General features: G+C 41.4%; 1 protein-coding gene across 1 annotated transcript; it reads left to right on the plus strand.

The window, feature by feature from the left end:
- Nucleotides 1–11,403: 11,403 nt before the first annotated feature.
- Nucleotides 11,404–12,540, plus strand: Tas2r41 (taste 2 receptor member 41). Its single transcript, XM_042677296.1, has one exon. It carries the CDS (start codon nucleotides 11,404–11,406, stop codon nucleotides 12,325–12,327), a length of 924 nt encoding a protein of 307 aa, XP_042533230.1. The 3' UTR covers nucleotides 12,328–12,540.
- Nucleotides 12,541–14,462: the final 1,922 nt, after the last annotated feature.

The raw sequence follows: 14,462 nt of genomic DNA on the forward strand, positions 1-14,462 counted from the left end.
AAACGAAACCAAACTCGAGTTAGAAAATTTCCCTTTGCCAAGCTTAATGAAGCTCATGTAAATTCTTTGATCGCAACTTTTCTTATCTGTAAATAGTAAGATTCCTATCTCATTGTTTATTGTGAAAATAACAGGATAATTAAGGCTAAGTGCTTTGCATAGTGCTTGATAGATGTAGTAGACATTTTATAAGTGGTATTATAATCAAAATGAGGCTGTAGCTCTCAAGTCGGAGTCAAGCACTCTGCTAACAAGGATATTTGAAAAAAGACTTCAATTTTCATCTAAGTATTAAGGAATAACACAGAGACAACCAAACTTCTATCCTTCTCCTCTTTTCCTCCTTCAACTCTATCTATCTATCTATCTATCTATCTATCTATCTATCTATCTATCTATCTACTATCTATCTATCTATCTATCTATCTGCATGTACTGTGACTTGAATTGAGGGCTATAAGCGCTCACTCAGCGTTCTTACTCATAGTTGGCACTCTACCACTTGAGCCATGCTTCTAGTCCAGAATCGTGCTAGTTAATTGGACATGCAGTCTTACAGACTGGCCGTGGACCATGATCCTTCAAGCTTCAGCTTTCTGATTTTCTATTCATTCCTCAGCAAAATAAAAAGCACTTTCGGCTTTCTAGAACTCAGTAAAGACGTGGTTCATTTTCTATTGCTGCTGCTAAATAATTTATGAAGAACTCAGCTGCTTAAACATCATTAATTTATTAGTTTGTATCTCTGAAGGTCAGTAGACCGTAAGAATAAATCCTGTTTAAATCTTCACTGGGCTAGAATTTTGATTCTCACTGGGGACTTGGCGTCCTATTTCAGGGCTTACCGATTATTGGAGGAAATTATTTCTTCAGTTGTAAGATTAAAGTATCCAGTTTTGTTAGCCGTTGGCTGCAAATTGTTCTCCATTCTTAGAAGTCAACCAGGTCCTTGGCACTTGGCTCTCATTCAATTCACAGCATGGATGTTTGCTCTATGCAGGTCAGACTCAGTGTGTCTTTCTGCCTTCTTCTTTGCCACCAGCTGGAGAAAACTCTCTATTTTTAAATCAAGGGCCAGGTGATCAGGTCACGCCCAGCCTGGTTAGTTTCCTATATTAAAGTCATTGTTTTGGGAATTTCGATCACATTTGAAAACCCCTTCCCAGCCATCCTTAGGCTTGCGTCTGACTGAAGAAGGAGAAGGCATGTGCAAACACTGGCTGTGAGTCTCAGGATCATTTTAGAATTGTGTTTACCTAGACACATAAGTTAAACCTTGTTCCTTCATGTGTTCTACTATATTTCTTCGGACACAATGATAGACAGTATTTTTCTTTTTCTTTTTCTCTTAAATATTTCCCAAGGTTCTTTCAATCACATATGGCAAAAATTTCAGACTAGTTCAAGTAAACAAGGGAAATTTTTGAGACCCATACCTTAGAAATCTAGAGATGCAGCAATATGGGCATAGCCCTGTCTGAAGGTTTAGTCTCAGTCCTTGTCTTTGTCTTTCTTTTGGTCGTTTTACTCTTTGTCCCACAGATTCTGCCTTTAATGGGAATGGGGGAAGATGGTAGTTGGCAGATAGAGCTCAGCCTCTCAAGCCAAAGGATTGGTTCAGTGTGGATCAGGTACCCAATCATGACTCTGTACCACTGGCTTAGGGTTATAGTGTTCTGATTGGTCAGTCTGGGTTATTGTCTAGCTCTGTATCTGGACTGGGTCGTGGGGCACAGCAGTAATGTTTTTGAAATTACGTGGAGAGAAGGGAGATGTCCAGTGGCAAAGTTTCTGGGCATCAATGCTGCAAGGTTGGAAACTCAGAAAACTGGCTACCTAGTGAAAGGAAGTTATCGAACCGACGATAGCCAGTATGACAGTGATTTTTTCCCCCTCCCTAAAAATAATGAACAATCTGGGAAATCCTGAGTGCAACAGGTAAGCATCGACTATAATAACACCCAAATTAGAATGACTAGTGCATCCATTTCTGACTTCTGGTTCTCAGAGTCCCTGTGCACTCTACCCATTATCAGAATTTTCTCCAAGCTTGGTGTCCGTGGCTCATGCCGGAAGTCCTAGCTACTCAGGAGGCTGAGATCTGAGGGTCATGGTTCAAAGCCAGCCTGGGCAGCAACATCGTGAGACTCTCATCTCCAATTAACCACCAGGAAGCCAGAAGTGGCGCTGTGGCTAAAGTGGTAGGGAGCTTGCCTTGAGCTGAAGAGCTGAGGGACAGCGCCCAGGCCAGGCCTGTTTCTCCAGTTATTTCAGCAGTAGTGGGAAAGAGGAACTGCCAGCGGTCTGTATTTCATCTTTCAGGCAGCAGGCACCACATGGCATATTCTTTCTCTCCCATCCACATCTTTTGTGCCCACATTTGTGAAGCTGTCTGCAGGAATTCAAATGTGAGACGGTCCCCATCTATGTGTTGTGTACCTGTGCACCCAAGCCACACCAATTCCTAGGACTCCAGAGCAAGGCAGACTCTGCAGAGATAGCAAAATGGTGCCTCCTGGTAACTAGTCCCAAAACACTCTGCCTTTCACTGGATATACACAGCCACAGAAGCAAACAATATGCTCCAAAACAGAATTTTCTTTCTTGGTTCACATTTTTAATAAAGATTTTTTTCTTTAAGCTCCAGAATACATCTAAATACCTCCGAATGGCACATCAGGAGCTCTGGTATCTGGTCTACCTTCCTGGCATTGCCTTTTAACATGTGATTTCCCCTTTTCCCAACTGATTCCTTATCTTCACCTCCTGCTATTCCGAACTATTATAAGATAGCCACCTTCCCTGTGATTTTTTTTGGCCATGGTCTCTTTCTCTTTTGCTTCTCAGTTTCTTGCTAGATTTTATGTAACGCTCTGGGGAAATGGCTTAAGTGGTAGAGAGCTTGCCTCATAAACACATGATCATGAGTTCAGTGTCACAAAAATAATCTATCTGAATAGATGCTATGTAAAATTCAGGACTTAAGCTAAGCATTGTATCTTTTTCTGAGGTATGCTGTGATTCTTCTCTTTTTTCTTCTTCTACATCTTGTCCAATTCTGTTCATTTTTAATGCTGCCAGAGCAAAGATAGGGTATGTGATGAGTGCAGGCTGTTTGCTTAAAGATCTGATATTTCAGTTCTGTCATTTAAGTATAACTATGAGAAATCACTTCTATTTTTTTTCTGTAAAATAAGGATAACAACAGGTAACTACCTCACTTGATTTATTTGCATTAAAAAATTTCAATGGTTGAATTTCTCCAAACTCGGCCAATAGGGCCTCATAAAAGCATTCTTCCTGTGGCGTTTGGAATGTTGATATGTAAAACTTTACTTTAGTTTTACTTAGCAACTTTTTTTTCTTTAGGGCTGGGCACTATGGCTTACCTCTGTAATCTTAACTACATAGAGGCTGAGATCTGAGGATTGCAGTTCAAAGAGTCCATAAGACTCTTATCTCCAATTAATCAGCAAAACACCAGAAGTAGAGGTATGGCTCAAGTGGTAGAATGCCAACCTTGAGGAAAAGAAGCTAAGGGACAGCACCCAGGCCCTGAGTTCAAGTCTCAATACCAGCACACACATGAAAAATTGCAACTCCCCCGCACCCAACAAGCAAACAAAACAAAACAAAACAAAGCAAAAATCCAACCCTGTAGTTCAAGAAAACAGTGAAGTTAGCTTTACTCTTTCTTGAGGCAAATCTCCTAAAAATGTTTTTTTTTTCCTTTAAGTAGCTGTACAAAGGGGTTTTAATTCAATACGATCCACTGTACTTATAAACTGATATGTTGAATTGTGCATAATTAAAAATGCTTTGTTGTGGTGATATAATTTATGTAACATACAATTCGACCATCATCATCACACAGTGTTAATGATATTGTAATTCGGGTATCTGTTATCTTTAGTTTATCTACTTCCCCAGTGGTAATCATGTGGGTTGTTTCGGAGGACCATTGTGAATAATGCTGGCATGAGCCTTCAGGAACTAGTTTTTGCATGGACATGTTTTCCTTTTTTCTCGGGTGTATACCTAGGTATAAAAATTCTGATGTGCGTAGTAACATTTTAATGACCCACACCCCAGTCAGTTTCCAAAGCAGCAGCAACACTCATGATGTCATCCGCTGGAGATGAGGGGCTGGATTTCTCTCCATTCTTGTCAACACTTGTTATTATCAGTCTTTTTTCCCCCCTTATTCATTCTTTTATGTATTTGGTTCAATTCCCCTGGTTGAAAATAACTACATGCTTAGATCTCCTACTGTATATTGGATTGTAAACATTAAATGGTAAGATACTTTCCATTTCACAAAGTTCTTTTAAAAAATTGTTTAATTTTATCACAAGGGTGATGCCAGAGAGGCTGCAGTTACATAAGTAAGGTAATGAGTATATTTCTGTCAAACTTTGTTACCCCCTCTCTGCTTTTCTCCCACTTTCCCTCCCTCCTCACTTCCCTCCCCCCAACTTGTAAAGTTTATTTACAACATAATGTCTTGTTAGTCTTACTGTTCACAACATTCTTCTAAGCTTTGTTGCTATGGTTTTGGATGGGAACTGGTATTTCATGATTTTGGTTTGCATTTGTCTAACGCCAATAACATGAACCATTTTTAAATGTGCTTCTTGGCTATTTTCATGATCACTTTTGGAGGAATGTCTGTTTGAATCCTTTGCCCATTTCTTAATGGAATTACTTTTCTTCTTTCTTTTTTTTTGGCGGAGGGGGGAGTCTGAACTCTGGGCCTGGGCGCTGTCCCTCAGCTCTTCAGCTCAAGGCTAGCACTCTACCAATTGAGTCACAGCGCCACTTCCTGCTTTTTTCTTTTTGCTTATGTGGTGCTGAGGAATCGAACCCAGGGCCTCATGCATGCAAGGCAAGCACTCTACCACTGAGCCACCTTCCCAGCCCCCCCTTTTTTTATTTCTTAATGGAATTACTTTCCTTGTTTATTGTTGAATTGTATTTTTTTAAATTTTATATACAAATTCCTTATTAGAAATATAATTTGCAAAACTTTCTCCCATTATCTGGTTGATTTTTCCTTTGCCGGTGGTATCCTTTGAAGCAAAAAAAATTAACAGTGATGAAGTCCAATTTAACTATTTTCTTTTTAGACATATACTTTCAGTGATATAGCTAAGAAGGTGTTGTTTAAACCAACATTATGAAGACTTACTCATGATTTCTTCTAAGAACTTCATAGCTTTAGCTCTAATGTTTGGATCTGTGATCCACTTTTAAGTACTTAATTATTAATATTATTATTGTGAGAGGAAAGGTTCCAACTTCATTCTTTTGTATGTGAATATCTAGGTGACATTACATTTGAAACTCATCAGGTTTAAGCACTTAGAATCATTCGTAAGGATGTATAGGAGCACTAAGGATAAATTACTGACCTGTGTGTGTGTGTCCTGGAGATTTAACTCAGGGCCCGTGCGCTGTCCGTGAACATTTTTGCTCAAGGCTGGCACTCTACCACTTGAGCTGCAGCTCCACTTCTGCCTTTTTTGGTAGTTAATTGGCAATAAGAGTCTCACAGATTTTCCTGCTCAGGCTGGCTTCCAAGTATGATCCTCAGATCGCAGCCTCCTGAGTAGCTAGGATTACAGGTGAGAGCCACTGGTGCCTGATTAAAAAAAAAACAACTCATTGATTACACTGATCAAGGTACATTGGACTCCTAAGTTGATGTGTTGAATTGGAATTCCTTTGTACAACTACTTAAAGATAATAATATAAAAGAGATTGTCTCAAACTCTGAACCATACCTAACAGATAGTGTATGATAAGTGGATTTTGTCAATGGATGGATGATAAATAGGCTTTCTATTCCTGAACACTCTGGCAAAACTCTTTGCATGTCTAGCCTCCACACTGATAATTCCACTGTACCAGATTTGGCTAACAACCTAAGCACTTTTCAAACATCAATCCATGTTAGCCTTGGCTTCTTGGGCAGTCTCCCTTAAGGCCTAATCCCTCGTGCATACCACCTTAGAGTCACTTCAGGTTATTTTTCCTTCTACAGTGCCATTCCCACCTTTCCTTTCTTGGTTTCTTTGTCTTGAGAATGAGCTCAGGATAGAAGATCTCTCACGGTTGTTTCAGCCGAATATCCTTTGTTGAATCCTCCTGACTTTTCAAGTCTTAAAAGTTGAAGGCAACAAGGCCTGCTCCAGCCCCTTTTACAATCTCCATCAACATTCTTTCCCCCAGATGATCTCATCTGGTTTAATGGCTTTAAACACCACATACGCGTTGATGACTCTCCAAACCTGTTACTCCAGCCGTAGGTCTTCGCTGAGATCCAGCCTTACATTGCCATTGTCTGCTTCACGTCTCAACTTAGATATCTAACAGGCATCTCAAACGCAACATGACCAAAACAGAGCTCCTCCCACAAGCATTCTTCTCCAGCCCTCCCTGCCACAGTGAAAGACTCCATAAAATGCCTACAATTGCTAAGGCCAAAACAGCCCATGCTTCATCCTTGAACCCTGTCTACATGACACATTCTGTTGGATCCACCCTCATACTACCTGGCACATTATCAGTGCTTCCTTGGTGGGACAATTACGTATCTAGAGTCTAATGCAGCAATCTTTGACTACTATCTTCTTCCCTTGCCTGTCCCTATTTTATTGTCTATATAATAGCCTAGGAAATTCATTTAAAAGGTCATGTTTCACCCTTGTTTAAAACTCTCAAATGAGTTTCACTTACACTAGAATAATACTCAGATTTTCCCCACCATCAGCACAACTTTCTTGGTGTAGCTTTCTTTTCAAATAACAGAATTGGAAATATTAATAATTCCATTAGGTACAAATATTGAATGGCATGATAGTTCTGCCAGTTCACTACATCCAGACTTTCAAAGATGATGAACATCAACCTGTTCCAGAACTCACAGCTGGTGCTCTGCCACTTGAGTCTCATTACTATCCAGCCAAAACTCTTACAACCCTTTGATAAAATGAAAGGGCTGAGGCAAGCAAAGAAAAGATTGAAAGGATAAATATTTGGAAGACTCTTTTCTGTATCCTACCCTACCTTCACTAACATAGACAAGGAATAGCACCTCCACCCCTTACCCCCAACAGAGAACAGTAGAAGTAGAGGTGCTCAGGAGCTTTTCAAGAGGCACAGTCAAAGCTTTATTGTATTATAAGGCATGGTAAATGGGATTCTTGCCTGGGGAGTTTGAGGATAAGTCTCAGAATGACTAAATGTTGAAGCAAAGTCAAGAAAGTATTGCTACAAGAAAACTGTTAGCCGAAGTAGAAGGTTGGTTGCTGTCTGTCTGAGAGTACCATAGTCCTTGACAGCCCAGGTATTAAATTCAATCTCCAATGGGAGGGTATTAAGAGCTGGTTAGGAGATGGTTAGGTAATGATCTGCCATCTTGGATGAAGTTAGTCTCTCATAAATGGGTTTGAGAGGGATCAAAAGACGCCCTTTTGCCTTCCCATCATGTGAGAACACAGCAAAAGAAACCATCTTTGAAACAAGAGAGGAGCCCTCACTAGGCATAAAATTTATAGGCACCTTGTCCTGGGATTTCCAGTGTCCAGAACTGTTCTTTTCACCAAATTACCCAGTCTCAAGTATTTTGTTGTAGCATTATACATGGACTAAGATAAGGAGAGAGCGTGTGTTTGAAGAGGGAATGATGGAAGAGGATACATAAAAGTTGATAATATTGAATATGGCCATCTATATAAAACAAAGACTCTTTCTGACCCTCTTAGCTCATCTTAAGAATGTGTCTCAAAATCATTTCCATACCTAATTGGTCTATGTCCTATTGCCTGTCCTCTCTTAAGGTACTCTCCAGCAAACTCTCTCATTTTTGTCAAAGAACTAATGGTACTTGAACATGTCTTGTTTGGGTAATTGCTTATTGTTCCTTAACTTCTTCAGGACTTGACCCTGTGGTCTACTGCTATATATAGTTCCAGCACTCACAAGTGCTTACCAAATATCTTGTTGAGTGACGGGCTAGAAAATGAACGGAGGCACATGGTTTAAGAAATATGATAGTGAGAAAGATGTTTATCCACACAATTTCAATGGGATGACCCCTTGACTTTAATCAAGCTACAATAGCACCTTCGTGTCCATGGGTTTTGCACTCACAGATTCACCCAACAGCTGATAGAAGTTTGAGAATAATTGCATCTGTAATGAACTTGGGCAGACTCTGATTTGTCATTATTTCCTCAACAATACAGCATAACAACTATTTACGTAACATTCACATGGACTCGTGTTGTAAGCATTCTTGGATAGAGGATATAAATCGGTCACAAGCAGAGTTACCAGCACAAGCACAAGTCACCAGAAGAGGTGTATGGTGGGTGGTGGGGTAGGGGTGGGGGGGACCAACAAAGCAAAAATCAATCAAGCAAACAAAAAACCCAAAAATGAAAGGATGGCCACACGGGAAGGCATAGGAAGAAGCTTTCCTGTGTCACCTCTTTTCACTGCTCGACACAGCTCAAGGTCAAGAGGGATGCCCTCAGCTGCCACACTCAGGAGTGAACAGGAGAACAAGATGTCCCATCTCCAATCTTCACCACTAATTCCGGCTCCACTCCACTGACACCACCAGTGATATCTGCTGGTTCTTTTCCACCTACGATCCTTCTGTAATCTTTACCAACCTAGATCCCCACCTAGTGGAGCACCCAGAGTCATGTGACTACCTGCTCCAGGGCCAGAGCCTTGAAGCTCTCTCAAAAATAGAACCTCCACTGCTCCTGCTACAGCAAGTGCTGTTGTATCCTACACAGCCTGCAGTCCTACCTACTCTTACATTAATCTCTCCCCATTGATTATGTTAGTGTCTCCCTGTTGAAGTCAGTTTGTAAAACCTGAAATGTGAGGCTGTAAGGAACATGAGAAAAAATTAAGAAAACATAAAATCAAAAGAATATAATAAAGTTTTCATAACCAAGCCCAAAGAATCAACAATATGATACTGGCATAAAATCAGACGATAGACCAATAAGACAGAATCAAGAGTTCAGAAATGAGTTCCCATATATACAGTCAACTGATCTTTGACCCGGAAATTATCAGCAAAGTAGAAAGGTAGCTTATGATGGAGGAGAAAAATCATAAACCACACCTAAGGGATTCATCTCCAAAATATACTTGTGCAACTTGGCAGCAGAATCATCCCCTAAATAACCTAATTGAAATGTGAGCAAAGGACCTGATTAGACATTTCCCAGAAAATGGTGCATGCAGAGTGTACAGATATAGGAAAAGGTACTCAAAATTGATAAGCATCAAACAGCACCCAGGCCTTGATTTTAAGTCCCACAACTGACAAAGAAAAAAAAAAGAGTGAGAAGTCACACGTATGAGCAGACCATTATCCTTCCAAGTGACCTAATCACCTTTCAATCTTCAATACCTTCCAATATCAACAAATCATAACCAAGCTTCAACATGGCTTTTATGTAGGGACAAAGAACACTAGTCATATATATGTACCCAAAGGAAATGGAACCAATATTTCAAAGGGATATCTGCCCGTTCCTTTTCATTGCAGCATCATTTTCAATGGCCAGGATAGGAAAGCAATCTGAGAACCTATCAATCGTAGGAATGCATGTTGATTATATAAGCATCTATGTACTCAGTCTTGAAAATAAGACCTGCCAACTGTAGAAATTTGGGTGAACCTTGAAAGCATTATTCTAGATGAAGCACTCCAGACACAGAAAGACAAATACTCCTCATCTGATGAGTTATACGTGGAATCCAAAAGAGTAAGATTCATATGTGCAGAATAGAATGCTGGTGGCCAAGGATGGGGTGAGGAGGCTATGGAGAGTTGTTGGCCAAGGGGTATACAGTTCCAGTTAGGCATGATGAGTACATTTTGGAGGACGAATGCCCCGTAAATAGACTTCAATGAAAGATATTGGTAGTGAAATATTTTTCAATTAAAAAAAAGCTGGGCTCTGGTGGCTCATACCTGTAACCTGAGCTATACAGGAAGCTGAAATCTGAGGATCACAGTTCAAAACCAGATTGAGCAGACACAATCTGAGAGACTATTTATCTCTGATTAACTAGCAAAAAGCTGGAAGTGAGGGTGGGCCTCATGGTAGAATGGCAGCCCTGAGCAAAAAGCCAAACAAGAGTGTGAGCCTGAGTTCAAACTCTAGTACACACACGTGCACACGCATGTGCACACACACACACACTCAAGTATATAATGCATACTTGAAACTTGCTAGGATGGTAGTGGATTTTAATATGTCTAACACACACAGAATTGAAAATAGTAACTATGTGAGTTGACAGGCATACTGCAACAGAAGAGTTTTGCTTTGTATCATGCTCTTGTAGAGAATCTCTTTTTAAGTGTTGGTATTGGTGGGCAGAGCCCACCTAAGCCTAAGAAACCACAGTTTCTTCTTGTGGTGAGCCATCTAAGATGGGCCCTGTGATGTTCAACCCTAGTGTAGGGTGTGGTGAGACCCTCTCCTTTCAGGTGTATATGGACTGAGACTGTGTCTGGCTTCTGGCCAACAGAATATGGCTCCAGTAAGGCAATGCTATTGTCACGATTCTGTGAAGGCTCCATTTTGCTAGCAGATGCTCTCTGCTGGCCTGAAGAAGTAAATGGTGGTTTTAAGTAGCCTACTTGGGCAGATGAAGGGAAGATCCCAGGACCCCAGAGTGGCTCCCATCAACAGCCAATAAGAAACAGGTACCCTCTCCCTACCACCACCAGAAAAGCAGTTCTCTCACTGGAAACTCAGAGTCACTTGAACATATTACTGATCACATACACCATCAAGGATTTAAGAAGAGACGTGAAATGGGAGGTGGACTATAGTATGTGGCTTTCAAGGGACAGTTCCTCATGGAGGAGAGAATAAAAGTGTGACAAGGACAATCCGTGAAGGCAGATGTCCACAGGCATCTCCCTATCCCTGCTGCTTATATACATCTGTGTATACATGCACATACATGTACATATACATATAACTCACATTTGCTTAGAATACACAATACCTATCACAGAAGGGGCGTGTTCGCTCAGCCTCAGGATGGAAGAAGCAGGATGGAACCCAGCTACAGAGGCTAAAACAATCTCCTTCATCCACCCTGTGCCCACCGTGGCAGCAGGCAGGCAAATGAGGGGCAGCTGGCCGCCCAGTGATACCTGAGCCCAGGGGACATTTGCATCTTTTCTAATCCAGGAGTGTGCTTTTCTCAAGCGTCCTCTCTTTTGGGTGGACCGTGGTTTGTGCAGAGCCTGGCCATCCTCACACCTTCAGGAGCAAGTGTGAGGATCGATCGTGGGGGCAGGGAGGAGATCTGACACCCAGGCTCCCGGAGGAGATCAGAGGAGGGACCAACATGCAGTCACCACTGACCATCTTCTTCATGCTGGTCTTCGTCCTGCTGTGTTTCCTGGGGATCCTAGCCAACAGCTTCATCATGCTGACGCTGAGCAGGGAGTGGCTGAGATGTGGCCGGCTGATGCCTTGGGACACCATCCTCCTTGGCTTGAGCGGCTCTCGCTTCTGCCAGCAATGTGTCGGGCTGGTGAACAGCTTTATCTTCTTCCTCTACCTGGTGGAGTACTCCAGGAGTGCTGCCCGCCAGCTGGTTGGCCTCTACCTGGATTTCTTCAACTCCACCACCTTCTGGTTTGGTACTTGGCTCAGTGTGGTGTTCTGCATCAAAGTTGCTAACTTCTCCCACCCTGCTTTCCTCTGGTTGAAGTGGCGACTTCCAGGATTGGTGCCTCGGCTCCTGCTGGGCTCCCTCCTGATCTCCTTCATCATCACCTTGCTCTTCTTTTGGGGCAACCACATGGTGTATCAAGCACTTTTGATGGCCAATTTCTCTGGGGACATGGACTTTAATGAGTGGCACAAAGGGCTGGAAAACCACTATTTCATGCCTCTGAAGCTCACCACGCTGGTGATTCCTTGCTTTCTTTTTCTGGTCTCAATTTTGTTGTTGATCATCTCTCTTAGGAGGCACACCCAGAGAATGCAACACAATACCTGCGGCCTACAGGAGCCCGGTGCCCAGCCTCAGAACAGAGCTCTGTACTCACTCATCTCCTTCCTTATTCTTTATGCGCTAGCATTCATGTCCCTGGTCACCGATGCCATCATCTTCATCTCTGAGAGTGAGTGGTACTGGCTGTGGCAAAGTGTACTCTACCTGTGCGTGTCTGTCCACCCGTATGTCATCATCACCACCAATCTTAAGTTTCGAGGCAGGCTCAGGCAGCTCCTCTTGCTGGCCAGGGGTTTCTGGGTGACCTAGCTGAACTGGTTTCCTTATCTAGGTCTGCAGAAGAGACTCAGGTAAAGGGATAGAAGCAAGGCTCAACTCCATGGAGAAGTCTTCATAGACAGATGACTGCTGGATTGGACCATGGGCTTCCTAGTCTGGGAAGGAGAGAGGAACATTTCTCAGATCAGTTCCTGGCTGTGGATACAATTAACGTGGAGCAACATGAATCCAGAGGAGCCAGTATTGCCAAGAAGTTCAGAATATAAAATTTTGTGTTATTTTTATGTTTGTGATTCCCTTTGTTATCTGTTACGCTGAAGCTAAAAGTCTTGCTGAGCTATTTTGTCTTGTCTCAGCTGTCTATTGGGAAATGAAGAAAAACAATGTCATTGTCTATAACTGGACTGGACAATGGATGGGGAAAAGCACACGTGTGTGTGTGTGTGTGTGTGTGTGTGTGTGTGTGTGTGTGTGCTGATACTGGGACTTAAACTTGGGGTCTGGGTACTGTCCCTAAGCCCTTTTGCTCAAGGCTGGTGCTCTATCCCTTGAGACACAGCTCCACTTCTAGTTTTTTGTGGTTAATTGGAGATAAGAGTTTCAAGGACTTTTCCTGCCCCGGGGCTGGTTTCAAACCTCTATCCTCAGATTTCAGCCTCTGACATGGCTAGGATTCCAGGTGTGAGCCACGCGGCACCTGCGACAGTGGTGTGGTGAGGATCGTGTAATGGTCACGATTCAGTCTACAGAAGACTCTTGTTCAGGATGGCAGGGGCTAGCGCAGGGAGTTCTAATCATCCCCCGCCCTACAGAGATTCTTTCTCTCTTGCCAAACTCAGGAATTTTGGTTGTAATTTTTAGAAGATTACTGGAAGATTTATTTGTGCTAGTTCACTTCTTCCCTCATTACTCCCAATGTTCTGCCTTTGATTTTTCTCCTTTCTGAAATTCTGAGTGGCAGCCAGACTTCTCCAGTGTTTATTGTTTTTCTGGAAAAAGACACATTGTGACTGCCTCCTTTTTCAGATTGTCTTTGGGAACTCTTTTCTCCTCTCTAGCAAAATGTGACAAAGTCACATCTGCATTGAATAAATTTGTACTTTCTATTCAGAAAGGCAGACACAAGAATTTCACCTCCTTTATGTCTAAATACTAACTTGTTATGTTTTTTTTAAAGAATCAGACAAATAGATTCTATGCTAAAATAGTTTTAAAATAACTTAATCCAGTTATTATGTAAATTTTTGAGCAATAATTTTGTTAAAAATTTATTTAGAGATCAGGGTTTACAAGGTAGGCTTAAGCACTTTTCCTAGAAGGCATAATGTGTGAACTTCAGAGACTGGTTTGCAACTTGATTCCTGATGAGACATTTTAATCTCTGAGAGTGGAGACAATTTCCCTGTGGATGAGAGTATATGCAGGTAAGTGGACACATGATCATGAAGTATAAACTAAATCTATATTTTTAATGTAAACATTGCTAAAACAGGTGATACATTTAAACGAAAGAAAAATACAAATTTTATTGAAGAGTATTTGTAGAAAATCTCCCTGCTACCCATTTTCTTCAGTGGGATTCTTATCAGTTTTAAGTATGTCCTTCTACAAGTACTGTATTCTATTCTAAGAACTAGTAAAAAAAATCAGCTTGCATACTGGTTTAGTCTATACCTCTTAACTAACTAAATAATGTATTAATAATTATACTCTTCTTGTGTCTTTACTATGTGCTAATGTATACATATATATATGTAAATCTTTTTCTAGAATTTCTATTTTGTTCCACTGCTTTGTAGAAGCATGTGCGATACCTATAACTTTTAAATTGGTTTATGTTTATAATGTTGATTTTCTGGTCAACCAGTATTTCTTCATGAACCTTCTTTCCCCACAATTTCTTGGCTGTTTTAATTTAATTTAATTTTTGCCAGTACTGGAGTTGAACTCAGGACCCTGGTCTCATTTGGTATGTTTGCCTAGTTGAGGAGGTAAGCCTTCAGCCTGTTGTTTTGCTGGTTGTTTTGGAGATGGTATCTGGTAGACTTCTCTGCAAGGGCTGGTTTTGAACCATGATTCTCTATGTCTCAGTCCCCCTAGGAAACCAGGATTACAGGCATGAACCACTGGTGCGTGGCTCCCAGCTATTATTTTTAAAACTGTAT

Source organism: Dipodomys spectabilis, unplaced genomic scaffold (assembly GCF_019054845.1).
Source record: "Dipodomys spectabilis isolate Male_0828 unplaced genomic scaffold, ASM1905484v1 ptg000034l, whole genome shotgun sequence".
Taxonomy (NCBI): domain Eukaryota; kingdom Metazoa; phylum Chordata; class Mammalia; order Rodentia; family Heteromyidae; genus Dipodomys; species Dipodomys spectabilis.